A 23,695-nucleotide genomic window follows, 5' to 3' on the forward strand; every position below is an offset into this window, starting at 1 on the left:
TCTTTATCACCTCATAACTATGAATAACCTCACTCTCAGTGATCTTCCTTCAACTTGTTCAGCACTGCCTGCTCTTTCTTTGTCTTGAGCTGTGTGAAATCCTGGTGCAATGCAATGAAACAAGTCCCAATGACCTTTAACCAACACACGTAAATTGTAGCAACCCAAGAAGTTCCCAGAATTGCTCCAGGTTTAGAAAGTGTATCCAGTTCTGACGCACAGACCTAGAACTCATGGTGTGTCTTTGGAGAAGAACTGAGCGGACTGTATAATTTATCAGAGAACATTTCAATGTGGATCATGCCATCAATCTGCTTGACAGCATCACCAACAGCTAATTCCATCCTGCGGCTGAACTTCTGCCAGGCAACAGGGCTGGGATACCTCTGGACCAAGGCTGTTGCAACACCTGCTTTTTCTACCTATCATGTTGGAAGAGCCATCTGAAGCCAACACAACCCAGGCTTTTTTGGGCAAAGAATTCATCAATGATGCTGCGCTCCTTTCGACAAGTCAACAGATGGCCTATGTACAACGCCATCAGCTGATGCAAACAAGCTTGGTAAGATAAAGGGAAAATATCATTGGATCACACTGAGCATCGATTGTCGCTCTGCTGCAGAAAACGTTAACCAATAAAGAACCCAACCTTAGAATTATCTAGGTTGATCACACTATAGCTGTACATAAGAGAACTGACAGATCCCTCACTTATCAATCATCCCCTATTCTTCTCCTTATGGAGACAGGATGAAAAATGCCACTGGAGAGCTGTTCACCACCAGAATCCTGGCCTCTGTCTACTCACTCCTTTGGCCTAACAGGCAGGAGAGACTCTTCAAATAGAGAGAGGTGTTCAGTTCCAGCACCGGTCATTGCAATTTTTTGGCTTCATCTGCTTGCCTTAGAACACTGCAAAGCCAAAAGATGAAGCAAAGATTCTGTATTGTGGCTTTGGTGGGATAAGACAGGCATTCAAAGAGCACCTCCACTGCATCGCATGCATATGATGATTATAAAGCATACTCTGCTTTCAGGACAAACCTTCTGCTAGCATCATGATGCTGGTAAGAAGGACTTGCCTGTTTTGCTTGAAATACCGTGCAGAATGACTGTGCATTTGTCTCTATTGACTAGCTCCTCTCCTACTGGCCATTCCTCCTGCATTTTTTGGATCAACTTTGAATTTCTGAGTCTGGTTCCAGCCCTTCTCTTGTATCTTACATTTGGTCCTGTTTGCCTTTCTGCAGAGCAGACAGTCGATCAACCAAACTGAAAGAAATCCCTCAATCGGCAAAACTCCAGATTTGTCTTTGACTAATTAAGTGATATTAAGGAAGCTGTAAATGCCACACACAAATTGGCAGGCAAGCTGCTTCTAATGATTAGATTATTGCTTCGTAGGAAGATACAGCTGCAGCCTTGCGATGAGAGCCCTTTTGTTAGAGGAGCCAGTCTTTTCAAGGTTGTCAATGCCAAGGAAAAGTTCAAAGGTGTCACACCAAGGATACCAAAAAAAAAAAAAAAGGCCCCAGTTTGCATCCCATTCTGCTCCCCAATACCCGGGTGTGGGCGGACTGTCTAGCGATCAGGAGAAGGATATGACTTGGGGTATAAAGTATCGCTCCAAGGAGAGTTAGTATAACTGACCACTACGTAGTCCATGTCAAAGTGCTCATCAGATGAACATGTGTAGCAACATCACTACTTAGAGGAGGGGAGCTAGAGGAGACACCAGCTGTTCAGTGTTCCACAGCAACGGTGATGTACACGGGCACAGGCATTTTCACCCCGTCTCATCTAATTCTGAGAAGGCTTTCGTGACACTGTGGGTCAAAACACCTGAGCCCTGTCTGTGCTAATGCTTTCATCTCTGGTGGCACATTGCTGAGAAACAGGTACTCATTCTCCTAATGTAGACAAAGCCAAATGGCCCAAACCACTGAGGTGCTGAACACCCAGAGCTCACTTTGAAGTCACTGGGAGTGGAGGGAACTGAGCATCCCCGCCCAGTCTGGGCCCTTAGTGGGGAAGGAAAATGTAACAGACCGATTCGCCATCCAACTGGCCAGCATGCTAGGCACCTTACAGACCTGCTAGTCTGACCTTTGCACTAAAAAGCTTGTCATCTAAAGAAGAGCTTTTAAACCTTTCTACCTACCTAGCTACTTAAGACAGCCCCACTGTAATACCTGGGTGCATCAAATTCATGAATGCATTTATCCTCACATCACCTCTGCGAGGGATTATTATATTCATGTTACTGATGGGGAATGGGGACACAGAGAGATGATGTGACTTGATTTAGGAAGGCCATAGAGGAAATCTGCAACCTGAACTCTGGAACCACAGCCCAGTGCCTTAATTACAAGGCCATACCTCTTCCCCTTCCCTGAAGCAACAATTAATGGACACTGCCAAAGGCCCTGGTGATGACACTTTGCTCACGGTGTTTTAGAACCATTAATTAAATTAAGCCTCATAAAGATCCCTGTGAGGCAGGCAACACAGAAGAGTGGGCTGATCGGGTAAGTCCTATGTTCTTTATAAAACTCTTCATTTGTTACTTTATGTTCTGTTCCTTATTTTAACACTCCCTTTCCTCCCCTCCCAGAAAAGAGACAATATTCACATATCAGCCTTTAATGTTAAATGGAATCATTGAAATTGACTTAGAAGTTGGTGGTGCCCAAGATTTTTTTGTACCTTTGTAACTGAAAAATGACTTCAGAGGAGCAGAGAATTCCCAGTCCAGCCTGGCAATCAAGCAGCAGCACTCCCCATCCTGATTATCCCATGTACAGTCCCTCACACAGAGAAAATAACTGGATGGAGGTGGAACAGCATTCAGGCACAAAGGAACATGGGAACTGCCAGCCTAGATCAGATCCGAGGTCCATTTAGTTCGATGTATAGTCTCATACAGTGGCCAGCACCAGCTGCTTCAGAAGAAGGTATAAGAACCCCTCAATAATCTGCCCCGATCCCTCATAAAGGTCTCATCAGATCCCTAACAGAGACTGGCTTAAACCCTAAAGTGTTAGGTACTTTCCCCTTCAAAAACTTTTTTTTTTTTGGCTGCATTAATTATAACTATTCCTATTAACTATATAAACAGCCAATCCTTCTTTCAATCTTGGTAAGTTTGTGACCTCAATGACATCATATGGCAAAGAGTTCCATCATCTTTGACAGGAGAGAAAACTGCCAACTCCTCCTATACAGCTTCTAAATAAATGCTGCATTTCACCTTCCAAGAAGACCCTGAGTATTATTTTAATACAACATGCTATCTTTAGAATGAAGTCTTGCAGAGAATGGTATTGTTAAGGGGCTATTCAGTTTATACCAAACAGTTTATGAAGAGCACTAGCAAGCATAAGAGACAGAGAAAACAAATGTGTGTATTCAGGATAAAAAGAGTGTGATACAACATTTCAGCATTTACAACAAAACAAACACCTGGCTGCCATGTTGTCAGTTTTTGGCTTTTCTACCTGGTCTCTCTGAGGTGATTAAGAAAGGATGTTTGGAAAAAATGAAAAAAAACCTTGTCTTTGTCCATTTAATGACCCTCTCCCCTTCACTTTATTTCTCTATTTCTTTCTTTTTCTCTGGGCTCTTTGTTCTTTATTCTCCATGCAGGTGGTGAGAGATGGGACTTTGGTTTGCAGACTACTGAAAAGATATCAGGTGTTTGGACACAACGTGTAATTACCATATGACAACCAATGCTTGCAGTATCACATGATAAACACTATGAAAAAGAAAGTCTGTTCAATGGCTGTGCTGCTATTATTTCAAGCCTGTATTTTACAAGCAATTTAAAAAAATCAAAGGCAAAATTCAGATTTCAGTTACACCAGTGTAAATCCAGAGTAACGCTACAGAAATTAAGTGTTTCTCTGGATTTACATTAATGTAACAGAGAGCAGAAACTGAACCTATATTCACTACTCTTTTCACTATAAATATAGCCTCTCTCTCTCTCTTTCATACACACAGAGAGAAAGTTAATTAAAAAACAAGGTTCTGCAGAACAACAATTGTTGTACAGGGCAACTCTGGTTATTTTGTGGAGTCTTTATTTTCCAGCTGCCCCAAGTTTTGAAATCTGGAGTCTGAGCCGTGACCAGCCTGTGCAAAGCCTGCTCACTTTCCCTGACCTGCAATTATACAAATCCATGTGCACATGAGCGTTCAATCACTCTTACGCCATTTGTTCTAACGCCCCCCCACTGCCTCATGCTACCTACTGTATCTTCAGCCTGTCTATACTCTAATGGGATGGGAGGCTTGGGGAGGAGGAATGCCACCTAAAGAGGCACACAACAACAGAAAAAGTAGCTGTAACAGAGTAGCAACATCACAGGAACAGAGAGAGGCATTGTCAGGGGCCAAGTAATCCTGTGACACACTGCTGTCAGTCATCACTTGGCTCCCCGCTGGGCCAGCAAGACATCAAGGCCCGCCCCATACCATCTTACATGCTCTTTATCGGCTAAGCAGGCTATTCTTCCCTAAATAAAGCCCTGTTAAATCCCTGGCTCACAAGGGCATTCCTGTCCTGTTGCCCATCTGCTGGCGAGGGTCAGCTGAAGCAGGAGGCAGAGCCCCAGCCTATCCCCGGTGGCTTCTCAAAGCGAGAACAATGCTGTCTCCAACTTTTTTTTTCTCTCTCTCCCCAGCATCTCCTTCTCCTCCCCCCTTGCTTTTTCCAGTGTCTGTGCATGAGCTGGAGATGACACAGCCCTACAAACCATTATGTGGAGTACTTCTTTAAATGAACGGCAAACACTTGCTAATATGAGTTTGCAGCAACCATTACACAGAAAGAATCCAACAGACATTTATTAACGAGAAGAGACTTTCTTCCTTTTAAACACAGCTACCGTTTAGTGGCAAGCGATTACTGGGAGCAAGTCCTCTGCTGTGGATCCTGAGCAGGACCGTGGCGCCAATATTTCCTCCTTTCCAAGCGGAAAGGCCTTCATTTGTCTGGGATCAACTAGAAACACCAACGGTCTGATTTTCAGAGGTGCCAAGCACCCGCAACACTGCAAGTTAATGAGAGCTATGGAGGCTCAGCGCCGCTGAAAACCAAGCCCACTGTGGTTCAGGTTGGTCAAACAAGAACTGAGACAGCCCAAATTAGGCCCTGTCTACACACAAAAGTTGTACCACTTCAACTATACTGGTATGAATCCCCTATTGTGGATGCAGCAATACTGGTATAAAGGAGCTTATAGCTTATGCCTGTAAGAAAAGGGAAATAAGCTATTAAAGGCAACTTTACACCAGTGTAACTTAAGTGCTCAGTAGGGCATGAGTAGAACCATAAAACAGTTTGAAAAAAAAAATCACTCCCCTAACCAACATAAATATACCAGTACAAGAACTGTGTACAGACCAGGCCTTTCTGGGAAGAACAGGCTTTGTGTGCGGCAGACGGCAGGGGTGGGAATGCATAAAGCACTGAATGAGACAGAGCTGCCTGGATCTGATCAAACACAAATTGCAGCCAGCTCTATAAAAAGCAGGGGTGGCTGATCCATCCTTCTCCAGTCTAGCAGACAAATTCAACCTTCACCAGCAAACCCAGGAGGCTTCTTCAGCCCAGTCTGCGTTATAGGATGAACCCGCAACTAAACCCAGAGCCAAAGCAACAGGTCTGTGCAACTCTGGATTTGCTGACAAACAATTATCAGTCTGTTTATTAACAATGAGTCATTTGGACTGATTCAAACTCGCTGAAAGTCTGGAGTGCTTAAAGCCCTGGTTGCAGTTTAACCACTAAGCCTTGTCTATACCAGGCTTTTCCTTAATTTCCCATAGTTGCACTAACACCAATGAGGCACTGCCCACAGTAGGAACAGTGGGATTGCTAGTGTAAAGGTAAAGGAGCAAATCCTGAAAGAAGATGAACTGAGGAAGTGCAGATGCAGGACACCTCTGGGGATCTGGCCCAAGAACATTGTTAGCTGTAAGTGAGGCCACGTCTATAAGACGCGCCGTATCAGCGCGTTACAATCGATTGCTCGGGGATCGATATATCGCGTCTCATCTAGACGCGATATATCGATCCCTGAGCGCGCTTACATCGATTCTGGAACTCCACCAAAACCAATGGAGTTCCAGAATCGACATGGCGAGCCGCGCACATCGATCCCGCGCGGTGAAGACGGGTGAGTAGATCGATTTTAGATAATCCATTTCAGCTACGCTATTCTCGTAGCTGAAATTGTGTATCTAAAATCGATTTTCACGCGTCGTGTAGACACGGCCTGACAAGTAACATTCTGTGATCATCAGATTTATAAAGTACTTTACAAATATTAATTAAGCCTCACAACCGTCTCACCAGCATCATCTTCATTTTACCAGCGATGACACGGAGAAGCTAAGGTCAACATTTTCAAATCTGGGGGGCTAGATTCTCAGCTGGTGTAAATGGGCATAACTCCCAAGGCTTCCTATGATACTGGGCCTATTTACACCAGCTAGGTGTCTGGCCCTGAGTGCCTAAAGTCAGACACCTAAATTCGTATGAAACCACTTCAGCAGCCTGATTTTCAGAGCCCAAGTCACTGGGCATTGTGAGTACTCAGAACCTCGGACAACCAGCCCTGTTGTTTATGTGCATAACATTGGAAATGTGAGTTTGGTGACACATCCAAGCCTGCAGAGTAGCAGATAAGGGAACAGAACATGTAGGAGTTCTGAATTCCATTCTTCTGCTTTGATGATGACAATGTGTTACTTAGACTGCAGTAGTGCTGAGAGGCCAGTAACGCTAAGTACTATGCAAACAAGTAGCAAGAAGATGGCCCCTGCCCAGAAGAGGTTACAGTCAAGGTTTAAGATGAGAGGCGGATATGACAAACAGATGAGAGGAAGCGAGGTAACACTGCGACGATAGTGATAAGCAACGGTTTCAGCACGCCTGCTGCCTAACCACCGTCAAGTGTTTTGTAGGTCTTGAAGGGTTCTATGGAGAGATGCCAGGGAGGATAATGTCTTGCAGATGCAGGGAGATCCTTGAATGCATAAGGGACAGTGCATGGGGGAAAGCACTGACACTGCTTGCTGGGAAATCTGACAAACAGGCCATCAGTGTAGGCATCACCAGCAGAATGGAGGTGGGAGTTTACATTTCTGTAGCACAGAAGAGAGGATAAATGGGATGGGAATATGCCATGAAAGCCCTTAAAAGTGAAGACCAGTCGTTTGTGCTTGATGCGGTGGAAAAAGGGAGCCAGTGGAGGACGCAAAGAGGGAGTGCTATGGTCTCAAAGTAAGCCAGGAAGACCCTTTCCGCAGCAGCAACGGGGGAAGAGGAGGCTGCATTTGCCGAGGCCAGAGAGGAGGAGGTTGCAGTGGCTGAGCCGGGATATAAATGTTTGCTAATGCAGCCTCACTGCTAATGATCAGGAGAGTCACTTAAAAAATTGAAAGGGAAAGCGTTCATCTCCTCACCATGCCTTCGATGCCAGTGCTTCCCCATCCAACGCAGAACACCAGCCACGAGAGACTATATTAAACTAGGTCAGTGAGATGCTACAGGAGAATTATTTCTGAACATGTGGGAAAACCATGGTCTCCGCTTCTGAATGCCCAGAGCGTCAGCCTGGGAAGGTGTATTGTGGAACACAGTATTTGCACTGTATACAAAGTAACATGCAAAGCAAAGCAATTGCTCTAAGCACCCCGCTGACTTTGGGATACTCTTCAGGAATCAGTTCAAGTGAAAACTATTATCTCTTGCAAACATTTAGAGTGAAGGGCCTTGTCCCAGAGAACATACCTCCAGAAGGGAGAAGGGGGTAGTGAGCCTCTGGAACAGTGGTTCTCAACCTGTGGCCCATGGGCTATTTGCAGCCCAATTAGCACAGACCTGCAGCCCATGTGACATCCTCAGGGCCATACAAGTAGTATCGGATGTGGCCTGCAATGGCAAATAAGTTGAGAACCACTGCTCTAGGAGGTCCTAGAGCATGGCAGCGGTGGGAGACCAAATAACTGTAAATGAGAGAGAAAGATTCCAAGCTGTGAAATTTGTCATGTTCTGCACTGTGTCCTGGAATGTTCACAGCATCCTTTGTATCCCGTTCCCCCTGCCTGCCTGCCCCTCCAACTCCCGACACACACACTTCTGGCAGGTTCGTTTCCTACTCACATGAATTCTTCAAAGGGGGGAGAAAAAACTCCCAATCAAACCACAACCTTCCTGTTTAAAAGGCCAACTGGAGATGGTGTTTTCACAGAGATAAAAAGTGCCAGGAAAATAGAAATAAAACAACTGCAGCAAACTCAGAGCCACCGGGTACAGAGTTGGTGATCCACATAGGGGCATCTTCATGCTTCTAAACTGAACTCAGAAAAGGTGATATTTACTGCAAGCCAAAATACAAGGTAATTTAATTTGGTTTTTTTTTTTAAAGACTGAGCGCCCACTCAAACACCCAGTTCAGCCGTGTTTACTAATAAAGCTAATCAAAATAACACTTAGGACTAATAAAAGCTTTGGGAAAATCAGCTAATTAAGTATACACTGCAATTAGCATTGGGGGAAACTGAGGCACAGAGCAATCACATAACTTGCCTAATCAAACAAATCAGTATCACAGCCAGAATTTCCTGGCTCCCAGTCCTATGTTCAGGATCATTAGATCAGCCAGAAGCATTGCTTGTATTTATGAGGCTCGTTTGGTCAAACACTGTCCACAGCCCAGGCAGTTCGCCTCGGCGACACGCCCATTCTCCCACATCAGGCTTCAAGGTCGCTCTCTTGTCCAGGTCTCATGTGCAGCAGTGACATTACAGTGGGCCAGGCGACACTGACACACATCCACAGACCAACCCCAGTTTTGCCAGTGCCTTTTGGATCACGCAGCAGAAGTGAATAGCTCTGCGTGGCGAACACCCAAGGATTTATTTCGGAATACAATCAGTTAATCTGAAAGGGGGAAGCGTGTTCATTTAAAGAACTAGATCAGAGAGGCAGAGATCCTAAGAGGCCAAATAAAAAAGCACCTCTCTCCCTCTGCATGCTCATTAGCAGATTCATGGGGAAACATGCCACACGGCCACGCCTCAGTGCAGCTGAGTGCCGGGCAGACATGACACAGTTAAGCCTTGTAGGCAGGTGTGTGTGTGTGGTGTCACTGTATGGTTGTGTGTGTGTTCCCAAAGATGCTTGGCACAGGAATTCTGCCTCTTAACAACTGGCCAGAGGCACACTGTATCATCTACTGAATGTGGGCACTCAGTAGCACTCTCAAGTTATCTAATGGCCAAATGAAATCCTCAGACGAGTCGCCCTCTGCTCAGAGCAGGTAATGCTTTTCCTAAGAGCCATCCACTGTATCCCACGGCCTCGCGAGTGACTTTTGGGTAGCAAGTCATTCAACAGCCCAGGACCTCTCCATGACCCCAGACCCCAGCACAGCGTGTAAAGAGGAGGGTGGCTGTTATTAAAGTAGAAGTCAATAGGGCAAACAAAATACGCGAGCCCTCTTGAAGCAACTCTTTCCACTGCAAACAGAAGCTATCAGGCCTTTTTCTTTTCTCTCTCCTGGGGGAGGCTCCTGACTGATTGGATGGTGGGACATTGTGTTGACAGTACAAAGAGTGGATCCAGAGGGGCAGGTGGTTTTTGCATCCTTGTCTCCATCTTTCTGTTCCTTAATTTATCCCAGTTTTCTCCCATTATTTCTCAGCCCCGTTGGTAGAAAACATTCAAACCAGGGGTCAAAACGACATGCTCATGACGTGGCCCTGGCTCCAGAGAGCTGGATCTTCCTACCTTTTTGGTTGCAGTTTGGTTTTCTTTCCTGAACTGGCAGCCATGGAGGCGCTGAGGTTCTGAGGGGCATCTCTCAGCCCAAAGCTCTTGGCCACATGGCCCAGGTGGAGGGATTTGATGTGGAAGATGTGCTTCAGGGTCTTGGGGTAGGTGGTGTAGGAGCGAAGGAACGACTGCAGTGCTGCGAAGAACAGAGAAAGAGTTATGTTTTCCAGTTAGGTTTTTTTTTAAACCTACATCATCCTGCCTGTTTCAGCTGAAAGGATGTTGCCGAGCCATTTGTGACACCCTGGATATCAGCTCTATGAATGGTTGGGATACTAAAAATACGTGAAGTATTAGTGCCCAATCCCGTGGGAGGAGGAAAGTTGTGAGGCGAGAGGTTGGGAGCAGAAAAGAAGGGACATGAAGATACACTAGGTTTGCACAGGTCTGCCTCTTCTAAACGCTGCCCCCCTGTCCGACAGAATGGTGGTCTTCAACCGGCTCAGGAACTGAGCTGGTGACCTCGGCCGGTAGAAGCTTAGAGAGGGGAGGTAGGAGGCGGAAGAAGACAGGAAGGCAGTGGGATGAAGAGAGGCAGAGAAGGGGTTGTGAGGAGGGTCGGGGGCAGACTCCTCTGGCACCAGCAACCAATAAATTCTCTGCCAGTCACCAGCTAGTCCCTTAGAAATACTTCAGAGACACATGGATTTTCCGTTTCATCACCAGGCTGAGAACAGAGCTCACCTTTTAAAAGGGAAAAAAAACCCAGCAGCATGTACACTTCCTCAGAGTCTTTACCCCTCTGATGCCTTCCTCAGATGTCACTGCTCTAAGGACAAGCCTCATGAATGGCAGCACTGCGAATCCGCTCCGGTGGCTATCCCAGAATGCTCAGCGCACCCACAGCTCAGGCTGCAGCTTTCCTCTCTGCTATTGGGACACTCTTTGACTAAGGCTCACCCCCGTCTCCCAAAATCCCCTGCTCGGCTCATGAAATTTCCCATTCACTGCTCCCATTCAGACCTGCACAGACAGCCCCTCTCAGTCCCCGAAGGCAGCAAGCTCTAAACTTGAACCTCTCATGCCCTGGCTTGTTGAGCCACTGGACCAGCAAGTTTGCCCACAGCTTAAATCTAATCTCTCAGCAGCAGCAGGAGCTTGGAGTTTATGAACAGTAATAAAAATGTCATTTTAACAGCTCAGCTCCTGGAAGGACCCTGGGAATCCATCAAAGCTCTGTTTGCTGAGTAAAGCAAATGCCTTTTCCCAATCGATGAGAAGAAACTCAGGTGAATCGTTCGCACCCCTCCCCTGATTTCCTATCAGGAGTCTTTTAGGGACATCTGAACAACTAAGGATCAGTATTTTCAGAGAGGATGCTTAACATTGCAAATGCCCAGTCTGCAGGAGGGGCTCTCGATAAGACACCAAGAGCAATAAGGGCCCAGCTTGAAAGCTCTCAAAATCCAAATGCTCCTGCTCTCTCTCTATAAAGCTACTGGGTTAAATTCACTCCTGCTGTAAGGTGTAACTCCCATGAAAAATTCTACAGCAGCTGCACCCACTTACATCAGCTCAGAATCTGGCCCACTGGCTATTTCACTCTCATCAAAGCTATAAAGCCCCTTACAGCACTCAAAGTGCTTGGATCCCAAGGATCTTGGAGAGCCAATCTTTTTGGAAGCAGCCTGTAATCAAACACTGGATGTTACAACTGACTAGGTCAGAAAATGCAGAAAAGGGAAACAAATGCACTGCTGGCATGGTTTCCAGTGGGTTGTCTGCCATGAAGGCAAAAGCCAGCTGCAATGTTAATTATTCATGATTCTTGGCTTGGAAGGGGAGGAAGAAGGGAGTCTATGGAAGCCAGTCAGTGATGGAAAATTTGCATATGCAGATAGTGGAACAGGAGATGGGGGGGCAGGCAGCCCTAGTTCAAGACAAACAGTGGCTGCATCATGTTTCAACATTTCATGACATTCTGTACAGATTTCCCCACAGCAGCCATCAAAAGTCATCAGCCTGTAGCTCAGCAATGAGAGCGTGTGTATAGAGTTACACTGTGCCGGCACAGACATGGATCTGTTTTGTACAAGACTCAGGCCCATTCGGTTGTTTCCTTTTGTCACAGTACATTAGAGGTAGCATGGTCTGGAGACATGAGCAGGGCACTAGGGACTATTGGATTCTATTCCCAGCCCTTCTGCTGATGCTGCAAGACCAATTGCAAGTCATGGAATGGCTCTCAGCCTCAGAGTTTCCTCAGCTGTAAAATGGGGATAACTGGGGACACTCACTGGCATGTCAAGAAGCCGAGTTGGTTAGGACCAAGAATTTGATCAGGGAGGAGGGTTTGGTAATGAGCTTTGAGATACTTGGTTAAAATCCATAAAAGTACTACAGCGTCAATCAAGCAGTTCACAGCAACACCCACGACAGCGAGGTTTGGTTATTATACTTGGCAAATCTCTAGCACCTTCCATCCAAGGAGCTCAAAGTGCTTTAAAACATGAACGAATTAAGCCTCCCAGGCCTCCAGAGGAGGGAGGCAAGAATTTAAAGGCGAAAATGAGGCAGAGAGATACTCTATGACATGCCCAAGGTCAAAACCAGGGCCAGAACCCTAGAATTCCCAGTTCCGTGCTCATCATCATCCTGATGCATGCCATTTGAAATTACAGATTAGGGCAGGAAGATCTACTACTAACCATGATTCCTTCACTATGTACTTACTCGAGAAGCTAGCATGACATTCAGAAGATAGTAGCTCTGCTCTCTTGGCAACAGACCCAGCCATTTGTCTTAAATTTAATACAACAGCCTTGAATCCTGAATTTACATTATATATCGGGAGCATCTTCTCCCTCCCCAGCATGTACCATTACAAGATGGTGCTCTCTGATCACTTTCTTTATTTGTACCTTGAAATGGAATGATCTTGCTGCCAGACATTACCATGCACAAGGAAAGTATTTCACTTTTATCGTGGTTTTTTTGTTTCGGTAAGAATGACTCAGATTGTTAATAACTCAATACACAGAGTGAATTCATAAAGACCCCTCCTCTCTCTGAAGTCAATGGGAAGTTCTGCACTGAAGTCAATAGGAATTCTACCAAAGTCAGGACATCAGTATTTAGCTCATACCTGAGTGGGATGGGAAGAAATTGACCAGGAGGTGAAGTGAGATGGAAGGAAGAGGGTTCAAAAGAAAACAAACAATCTAGTTATATATTTACCCTAGAGCATAGATGGTTCAGTTCCTTGGGTGCAGGATTGGGGTCCTCGAAAGGGCATCCAATATTAAGTTTGGGTAACAGCTAGTAATTTGCCTTGGACACTGTTTTCACAACAGGTACTTTGTTTTGCATGCACATTCCCCTTGTAGAACAGGAGGGCTGTATCAGTTCATATTGTACCATCCCTTTGGTTTCTGCCAGGAGGCAGTGCATGACTGAAGGATCTCTGGCCACTCCCATGGCAATTTCCCCCCAGAGCAGATGCAATCTCTTGCCCCCTGTCCCACTGCCATATTCTCAAATCTAGGTATTGTGATGGGGCAAGGCCAGATGGCTACAGTAAAGTACTGAGAAACAGGTATGTTAGCCCCAGGCTAAACAAATCCCTAGTACCCTGGTAACCAAATGGCAGTTGCTCCAGGTTAATCAAGGCCACCTGGAGCCAATTAAATCTTTCTAGAAAGGCAGTAGAGATAGCTACTTAATTAGAAAACCTGCAGCCAATCAAGGCAGGCTAATCAGGGCACCTGGTTTAAAAAGGAGCTACTCCAGTCAGGCAGGGAGGAGCCAGAGGAGAGGAGCGTGTGTGAGGACTGAGAGTGAGAGGCTGTACTGCTGGAGGATTGAGGACAAGCATTATCAACACCAGAGGAAGGCCTGTGGTGAGGATAAAAGAGGTGTTTGGAGAGGCCATGGGGAAGTAGCCAGGGAGTTGTGAGCTGTCATGCAGCTGTTACAGGAGGCACTAAGACACCTGCAGTCCACAGGGCCTGGCTGGAACCTGGAGAGAGGCGGGCCTGGGTTCCCCCCAAACCTCCCAACTCCTGATCAGACACAGGAGGAGCTGACCCAGACTGTGGGTTCCACAAGTGGGGAAGATCACTGAGGTGAACAAATCCGCCAATAAGCGCAGGACCCACCAAAGTAGAGGAGGAACTTTGTCACAGTATAGATGGTAAAAACTCACTGTATTGCTCTGTGCCATACTTTACATATCCTACCTGGCAGATTTGTAAATAAAGATTCAATAATAATTGTAGTTATCAGCAATTGTGCTTCCTCTGCTATTGCTGCTTCCCTCCATGCACACATGTACACACACATGTACACACATCAAATGGAAATATATCCTTGGATGAGGGCTGCTAGGCATCTCTTCCAAGACATTCTGTCTCACTGGGTCAAATGTATCCCTGGTGTAAACAATGGATTCAATGCAGTTATAACCAGGATGAGGTTAGCCTGTTGCCTCTGACCTTCCCCTTGTAACACAAAACCTAGACGCTCACGTGACTGGGTCAGAGCTCCCTAGATGCAAATCCTAATGAAAGCCAAGACTGAACTTCATTTGTGCGTAATACATGAAAGCAAGAAATTAACATTTAATATCGTTATAAAGCCTTCTGCGTCCATTTCAACCCCCTTAGAGTCACTTCTGCTAGGCCTTTCCCCCAAAGCCCACCCCATCAGAGGGGAACCCTTGCCATTTGTATCAGCCATTCAGTAATAAGTTTAAAGCAACCTACTGACCTTTCTTTGCCCACTGGACAGTTCCCTCACCGGAGTGCACATAATTTTCAAATTCAGTCTGCAAGACCGTTGCCCGTTCCCGCACTTCCTGGGGGTTCGTGCCACGGGATTTCTAGGAGGGCGGTGGGAGATTAAAGGAAAGACAGAGTTTGAGTCAGGAATAATGAAGCAGTTTAGAAAAGATTTAATAACAGTAAAATCACACAGTAACCACCCCGGGGCCAACGAGGGTAATCCTCTCAATATTACAAGGGAAAAAAATATGTATAGATAAAGATGTTGAAGTCAAAGCAACCAGTGAGCACCGCTTCGTGAAGGGAGCAAATCAGGTTTAATTTTGTGTTTTCTAACACCTATCACATATGTTTTCCCCCCTCTCCTGCTAGCAGCCACTTTGGATTCACCGATTCAGCTTCCAATCTTGATTACAGCAGAGTCAGTCTGGAGTAACTCCATCCAGATCAGTGGAGTTACTCCAGACTGACACCACTGGGCCCAGTTTTCTCTTGTGTTTTAAAATGATATTATTCTAAGTAAGACAGGGAGTAAATCAAATCAATCAATCAATCCATATAACCATTCCCGCCCTAGGACAATGAATTAAACCACCCACATTCATTCTCTCTCATTTCCTATCAACTTCCTGCTCCTTATTCTCATCTTCACTGATCTTCCTCTCCCTACACCTCCTTTTTCATTACCTTCAACTTCCCAGGACCCTCCATCCAAGCTGCTCTCTCCACTTCTTTCTTCCACTCCTGGCCTACCAAATTCCTAGACCATGAACAATCTCTCCCTTCCTGCACCCTAAGTGCCCTCTCCACTTCCTTCCAGAGAGCCCCTGTTATGCAATGATGTCCCTGCACTTTCCCGTGCATGAACCATTGTCCCACATATTGCATCTGTGCACGGTAGACAAGGGGCTCTAGTCATTTTACTGGATTTTGGGGAAAAAAGGTCTTTATATAATCTCCAAGCTACAAAGCACAGCAGACCAAATTCACTCCTGGTGATACAGGGTGCAAGGCTGACTTCAATGCCGTCATGTCTGCTTACACCTGTGGAGAACTGAATTATTAACAATAACTAATCTGATGAGCTATTTCGCAGTCGAGGGTCCATGTAAGGACTTAATATGCCAGAAGTAGAGCCACCTCACCAAAGCGGACATTTGTCATTATCAAGTTTCTACTGATGTGAAACATAAAACTTTTTTTCTCTCCCCTTCCTACCCTCTCGACTTTTTCTTTTGTTAAGCCTCACAGGCAGCATAGAGTGTCACCTTCCCAGCATTTTTAATATGAATGTGAAATTAGCGAGGTTGCCCTTTCCCCTGGCGGACAGAATCCTCTGTTATTAAAAAGTAAAGCACTTTAATAATGAAAACTTTTTCTCTTTTTCCTGTGTTTTAACTGTTTAAAATTAATGAGAAGGGCATAACAGTTGTCAAAGCGATATTGAAAGCCGGGTAGCCAGGACCGAATAAGCACGAAAATCCCTCCAGAGTGTTAAATAAACAGTGCTTCAGCCCTCTCCGAATCCCTCTGTTGGTTATTGTATACATTCTGTAACAGCACTCAGAATAGATCTGAGCGCTGGGGAGGCAGAAAGGTTTCAGAATTCCAATAAAGGCCTCAAATTAAAGACAGCCTGGTGCGAATTCCAGGAGAAAATTAAAGAGACCTCAAGCTTAAGTGACAGGTGACTTGCTTCTGTGTCACAACTGTCAGGGGATTTAGTGATAATATGGCAATATATTACAAAGGACTTTTCTTATTTCCCCCTTTAGGCTTCAAAATGAGGCATCTCTTCTTGCTGGTGGAAGGGGGTGGGAGGAGTAAGACTAAAATGAGGGATAAAAACTAGTGCATAATTTCCAAAGTGTGAGATCAGCCCAAGAAAAATAAATCAAAAAAAGCAAATGGAAGAAAACTTAACGTCCTTAGAAAACAGCTTCCCCCCCTCCTCTCTTTCCTCCTCTTCTATCCCCCTCAACCCCATCAGAATGATTTGATTTTAAACTTCCCCCTAATGGGCATGAAGAAATCTGAGTTTTGATTCCTGCCTTCCAGGGAGATTGGTATTAAAAAAAATAAATAAAAAAATCTAAATTTAAAACTGACTCAGTGTTGAGCAGTGCAAAAAAAAAACAAAAACCCCACCATACACCACTGTCTGAGGCTGTGGACAGATAAAACGAGTGGATTGGCACCTACAAGCAAGTCTGCATCCTTTACACACCCGAATAAATCTCATTCCTGAGAATATCCCTGTTAAAGTCAGAGAGACAATACACCTGAGGCCCTTCTACCATATGCCAAGGCCCAAAAGATAACGTATTGCAGTATTTGCTTGGCTGTTTCTCCTTCTACATATATTTACTGCCTCACTTAGTGGAATTAACCTTTGTAACTCATAGATGCTGAACTGAGTGTTGCATGTATGTACGTGCTATGTTACAGACTCCACCTCATTTATGAAAGCTTCTACTACTCTTGTATTTGTACAGTGCCTTGCGCAATGGGACCACATTCTTGGCTGGTCCAGAGGCACTGCCATAATAAACAAACATAATTAATAAATAATAATATACACAAAAAGCAACTAATTTTATTTGCACATTTCATGACACCACAGAAAAAAAAAGCAACCATGCTAAAAAAAAAAAAAGATACATTCTCTATTTCATAAGAGAGAAACGTATGTCTATTAAGACTGGGTTTTTTTGGGGATGGATATTGGAAATCTCCAAGTTCATTAAGAAAAAGGGTTAATAGAAACTAGAACACGAGGGATTTTCTTATGGTTAAAAAAGAGGGGGGCATAATACGTCCTGCTTCTGTGATACTTGAAAACAAAATGAAGGGTGTTGTTTTAATAACTTTTTTCGCTTGGCTGATTCCGACCCGCTTGCACAGCCCCCAGAACCCACCAAGGTATTTTTTTCTACCCCTCTCCCCGTAAAAGTTGAAAGATCAAATTTATTCTCTTTGTAGGTGGGTGAACAGTCACGCACCCAGATGTAGCCACATATATATTTCATGTGTCTAAATATAAAATATACATTTTACAGGCACTTCAGCTCACTCCCCAGTTGCTCACAGGAGCCCAAAAAAGTGTGTTCCAAAGGGGTATTTATAATGGACTTCAGTCAAGGCGGTGAGAGATGAAAAACATTATAATGAGGACTCTGTGTGCAGGAGTATCACATATACATGACTCCATATGTGGAGAGCTGATAAGGTAAAGAGAACTCTGTAACTTGCAAGCAGCAAAGTCACGACTGGGTTAGGTCAGATCCTTCATAACAAGTGGAAATTACAAGTTGCAATCATAGACTCATAGACTCATAGGTCAGAAGGGACCAATATGATCATCTAGTCTGACCTCCTGCACAAGGTAGGCCACAAAACCCTACCCATACACATTTATAACAACCCCTAACCATGACTGAGTTATTGAAAATCCTCAAAATTGAGATTTGAAGACCTCAAGCTGCAGGGAATCCACCAGCAAGCGACCCATGCCCCACGCTGCAGAGGAAGGCGAAAAACCTCCAGGGCCTCTGCCAATCCGCCCTGGAGGAAAATTCCTTCCCGACCCCAAATATGGCGATCAGCTAAACCCTGAGCATGTGGGCAAGACTCACCAGCCAGCACCCAAGAAAGAATTCTCTGCAGTAACTCAGTTCCCATCCCATCCAACATCCCCTCACAGACCATTGAGCAGACTTATCTGCCGATAATCCAAAATCAATTGCCCAAATTAAACTATCCCATCATAACATCCCCTCCATATACTTATCAAGCTTAGTCTTAAAGCCAGATAAGTCTTTTGCCCCCACTACTTCCCTCGGAAGGCTGTTCCAGAACTTCACTCCCCTAATGGTTAGAAACCTTCGTCTAATTTCAAGTCTAAACTTCCTAATATCCAGTTTGTACCCATTCGTCCTCGTGCCTACATTAGTACTAAACTTAAATCGCTGTATGTTCCACATCCAGTCTATTCTGTTCCTCGTTTGCTGTACTGGCTCTATGGAAAAGTCCTACAGCATTTAGTAGGGGATGATAACCTTTCCATAGACCTTTTAGAAATCATCCTATAGAATTTGAGAGAGAATTAGATCCCTGATATAGAATGCTACAGGCTGCCATAGAAAGGACTGCATCCTCTATTACATTTTATAGGCTTTTAAAGAGTAATGTCTATAGAATCCTATTTAATGTCCATAGAACTATATTGGTTTCACTCTATTCAATTTTTCAGGACATTCTCGTAACAAGATATTTCTTCTCTTGGTCACTGTCTTTTAAACCTGTGTCAGGCAGCACCACCAACTTCCCACAACTAGGGTGAATCTCAGCTCCACTGAATTTAATGGCAAACTTCCCATTGTCTTAAATGGGGCCAGGATTACAACTTTAGATTGGCAAGCTCCTTGGGGAAGAGATCATCTTTTTGTTATACGTACCGCACCTAGCACAATGGGGTTCTCTAGACGCTACCACAAATAATGAATGGAAATACTAACTGGTTTCCAAATATTGGTTTATTTTGGTATGGTTAGCGGTTAGCCTTATTCTACAGATGGGGAAAATGAGGCACAAAGAGTTTGTTAAGGCCAATGTTTTCAAAAGTGGCCATTGATTTGAGAACCCACAGTGGCTGGGTTCTCAATTCAATGCACCATGGGCCTGATTGTCATAAGCTTCAAAAGAGCTGCAATTGAAAAACCAAACCAAAACCTTCCAGAGAAATATTTTCTCTTCCCAGCCAACACAATTACACTGGCCCAAGATGGGTTATATTCTGCCCTGGGCCAGTGCCAGGTTTTAAGTGGGATATCTTTAGAGCCAGGAGGGCCAGAAATTGGAGTTTTGTAATTGTTGAAAGGGGATTCCAAGTTTCCAAGGACACACCAAAAGCTTACTTCCAGGCAGGAGCGTGCACAGGAATAAAATATGACCACTTTTGGAGGGGCACATTCTGTGCCCCTGCTGCAGTCCCAGGGCTGAAGGAGCTGTCAGCTCCCCCCACAAACCTGGGGCCAGAGGAGTTCTGTGCTCCGCCGATTACTGGGGGGAAGGAGCATGCCCCTGCTTGCCCTCCCCCTGTGCACGCCCCTGCTTCCAGGGATACTGGACTTCAAAGTAGTGACATTTTTATGCATAGAAAAGGTAACTTAGATCATTTTTAGATAATGCAGCAATCCCAAACTCACACCAACAAATCCTTTATCCTAACACACACGCTTATTAAACTATGTATTTGTTAGACTACTTTACAGACCACACTCCTGAACAATAAAGGTTTGTTCCAGTCACCATACAACAGAAAATTAAAAAAACTGTATATTGACTCGAGGAAAGGGCCGGAAAGACATGGTTTTGAATAGAAATGTCAGACAATCCACAGATCTTCATGGTAGAAGATGTATGGCATAACAGAAGGATGACTATTTTTCAAAGGCATGGGAACACCCACAGTTGCCGTCAATGGGAAACTTGAAGACCGTGCACAAGTTGAAGACTGTTGGCTGGTGTAAGGGAACGAGTGAACTGGCAAATTAATGAGCAAGTGGAAAAATAAACCTGGATAATGCTTGACTTTCACTCACATTCCATCTAAGACCTGGGCTCTCAAACAGCAGTACTCTCCAATTTGCTCCAGTGACTGAGAGATCCCTTGCAAATGTTTACATTCTGTGAATTAGCAAGGAAGGAGCTGATCCAAAGCCCACCAATGTCAGTGGAAAGACTCCCATCCGCGGCAATGGGCTTTGGAGCAGGCCCTAAGCAAACAAAGGTGAAAATTAAAAAAACCTGGAGAATGCGTCACAAAAATGTTTATTTATTTGGAGGACTGTTGTATAGTTTGTAATTACTTAGAATATTTCGGAATCTGCCAGCTAATGGACTGCAGTAGTTTTGTAAAAAAAGCAATGCAGTTTCTTTGCCATAAAAGCCCTCACTATGGCACGGCCTGCTGTGAAATCTTTGCTCAGAATTGTAAAGGGACATTTTGGAGCAAAACTTTCAAGGAACAGAGATTAGGGAAGTGTGGAATAGCAAGGTTCAACTGTCATTTTGCACTGCCCAGATCATGGGTTTGCTAATACCTTGTCTTGAAGAAAGAGAGCCAAGGAAAAGCTTATTTGTCATGCTTGGTTAGGAAACGTAAATTTAAGCAATTCCGAATCAGAACATTTGCTCACCTTGGTTCCCCATCGGCGCCCCTTGAAACGATCGTCTTTCATCAGGCTGGACAGAATATCCTCCATCTTCATTTCGGAGACACTGACGCAGCAGAAAAGGAAACAAAAAATGGTAATATCTCATCTTTTCCCAAAGACAATGCACAGCTTTCTTTATGGCTATGTCTACGCTGGCAATTGAACAACAAAACTTTTGTCTTTCAGAGGTGTTAACCCCCCCAGTCCTCAAAAGACAAAAGTTTTGCTGCGACAAGTGCCAGTATGAACAGTGCCGCTCGCTAGGAGTAGAAGTTTTTTGTTGGTGGGGAACCAACAAACAGTGGCTACATTGCACGACTTTTAGGGGCATGGTTGTGGCAACACAGCCCTGTCACTAAAAGCTATGTAGTGGAGACATAGCCTACAAAAGTTGACTCGCTTCCTCCCCAAGGGGATCAGACATACCCAGTGATCCCCAAAACCTCACAGAATGATAAAGCGGGGCAGAGGGGACCAAGGCCTAAAATTTCAGCCTGAGAATCTAGGCTCTGACATGATGCCTGATATGTTTTCTTAGTGCCTCTCACTCCCAACGAGTCTCACTTCAGCCACAATCTACAACATCACCGTAACTGACACAGAACCTGGGAGATGTCTGAAGACCTGGAGCGAAATCTTTGTGCCACTAAAGTCAATGGGAGTCTTTTATATTGATTTCAATAGGGCCACGATTTTACCCATAATCTTGCTCCCATTAAACTGAAGGTCAAAACTAACACATACTTTAGTGGTGCAGGATGTAACATAACAGTAGCCATGGTGGGAAGTGAAAAAGAACACTGTAGTCCACTGGAAGATTCTTAGCTCTCACCTACCATAAAGTCTTCAATAAATTAGTACTTCCAATTTTAAGGTTTAACTGAAAATTATTAATTTAGCGCTACAGAAAAGAAGCAGAGTAACTGGGAAATATTAGTGTATTATGGAAAAAGTACCAGATAAAGTTTTCATATGGTTCCTATCCTCAGTAATTTTGAACTAGTCAGTTTTACTGTAATAATTAATAAGACTATGAACCTCTAACACACCTGGATGATCTGAAAGGACTTTAATAAACATTAAGGTGACCTGCAAAAGAAAAGAATTGAGTTTGTGCACTTGTGTGTGCATATGTATGAGAGAGAAAAATTCATAGATTCAAGGCCAGAAGGGACCATTCTGATTATCTAGTCTGACCCCTGTATAACACAGGCCACAGACCTTCCGCAAAATAATTCCAAAAGAGCATCTTTTAGAAAAACATCCCATCTTGACACAAAAACTGTCAGTGCTGGAGAATCTACCAATACCTTCGGTAAACTGTTCTAACGGTTAGTTACTCTCGCCATTAAACATTTGTGTCTTATTTCCAGTCTGATATTGTCTAGCTTCAACTTTCAGCCATTGGATCATGTTACATCTTTTTTGCTAGACTGAAGAGCCCATAATTAAATATTTGTTCCCCAGGTAGATACTTATAGACTATAATCAAGTCACCCCTTAACCTTCTCTTTGAGTCTATAACTATAAGGCATGTTTTCTAATGTCTAATTCTTTAATCATTCTCACGGCTCTTCTCTGAATCCTCTCCAATTTATCAACATCCTTCTTGAACTGGGGACACCAGAATTGGATGCAATATTCCTGCAGCAGTCACATTTATGCCCAATATAGAGGTAAAATGGCCTCTCTTCTCCTGCTTGATTCCACTGTTTATATATCCCAGTATTGCATTAGCTCTTTTGACCACAGAGTCAGACTGAGAACTCATGTTCATATCCAACACAACCCCCAAATCCTTTTCAGAATCACTGCTTCCCAGGGCAGAGCCCCCCATCCCATAAGTATGGCCAATATTCTTTGTTCCTAGATGGATACATTTAGCCATATTAAAATGCATATTCTCTGCAGGAATCCAGTTTATTTAGTGATTCATACTGCTCTGTATCAGTGGCCTGTCCTCTTCATTATTTACCACTGCCAATTTTTGTGTCATCTGCAAACTTTATCAGTGATGATTTTATGCTTTCTTCCAAATCATTCATAATAATAGGGCCAAGAACCAACCCCTGCAGGACTCCACTAGAGAGACACCTGCTAGATGGATACTCCCAATTTACAAAATGAGACACATCAGCTGGATGGATACTCCCAATTTACAAAATGAGATACACCGGCTGGATGGATACTCTCAATTTACAATTACATTTTGACACACACACTCTCAAAAGGTTTTTTCCCCCTCCCAGAAAAGAAAGTTTTTCTTTTTGCTTATTTTTTATTAGGCCTCATCTTTCCTTGTTTTAGTGGTGAACTCCTTAAAAGACTAGAGAATGTGAGGCCGAGCATTCGCAGCCCTCATGGGCAGAGTGTGTTAGACTCTAGCATAGGAAAGGTTTTCTCCCACATGTTAACAGCCCCCCTACCCCAATATTGTGTTGAAAAAACAAATGCTGAAAAGCAGGTATAAGCATTCATAGATCATATCTTGTGCCAATTGAAGCCAATGGAAATTTTGGCTTCAGTAGGACCAATATTTGGCTGTATGAACAGTACCATATTAAGAATTAAACCAACATTCTGTGAAAATCTGAGGGCCCAATACACTTTTTTTCCGGCACATTATGCAGTTGCTCCTCCACATTTTTCAACTTTAGCAAACTCTGTGCCTGGGTGAAAGCGTAGAGGGGCCCGTATTTTTAAATCACAACATTCTAAATGAAACAAACAATTTTTTGGCCAAGTGCTTTTGCCTAATGCTGCCACGTGGAAGACTCCGGGTTAACACACAGACCCATCCTATTCCCCAGCTCAACAAGGTGTGGAGTGCATCCAAGTCTCCACTGGAACACACAAAGCTTACTTCCAGGCAGGCAAGTCAACCTAGATATAATCTACATGGAGCT

At 44.3% G+C, this 23,695-nt stretch overlaps 1 protein-coding gene across 1 annotated transcript in view; it reads right to left on the minus strand.

The window, feature by feature from the left end:
- The window catches only part of DDX31 (DEAD-box helicase 31), a 68,447-nt gene that overhangs the window by 7,018 nt on the left and 37,734 nt on the right, over positions 1-23,695 (minus strand). Inside the window, exons 17-19 of the mRNA XM_032779263.2 lie at positions 20,772-20,853; positions 14,558-14,669; positions 9,806-9,986 (exon numbers count right to left, since the gene is read on the minus strand). Of these exons, the coding sequence (XP_032635154.1) occupies positions 9,806-9,986; positions 14,558-14,669; positions 20,772-20,853 (375 nt within the window). The remainder of the gene's footprint in view (positions 1-9,805; positions 9,987-14,557; positions 14,670-20,771; positions 20,854-23,695) is intronic.

The sequence above is a fragment of the Chelonoidis abingdonii genome, chromosome 24, assembly GCF_003597395.2.
Source record: "Chelonoidis abingdonii isolate Lonesome George chromosome 24, CheloAbing_2.0, whole genome shotgun sequence".
Lineage (NCBI taxonomy): Eukaryota > Metazoa > Chordata > Testudines > Testudinidae > Chelonoidis > Chelonoidis abingdonii.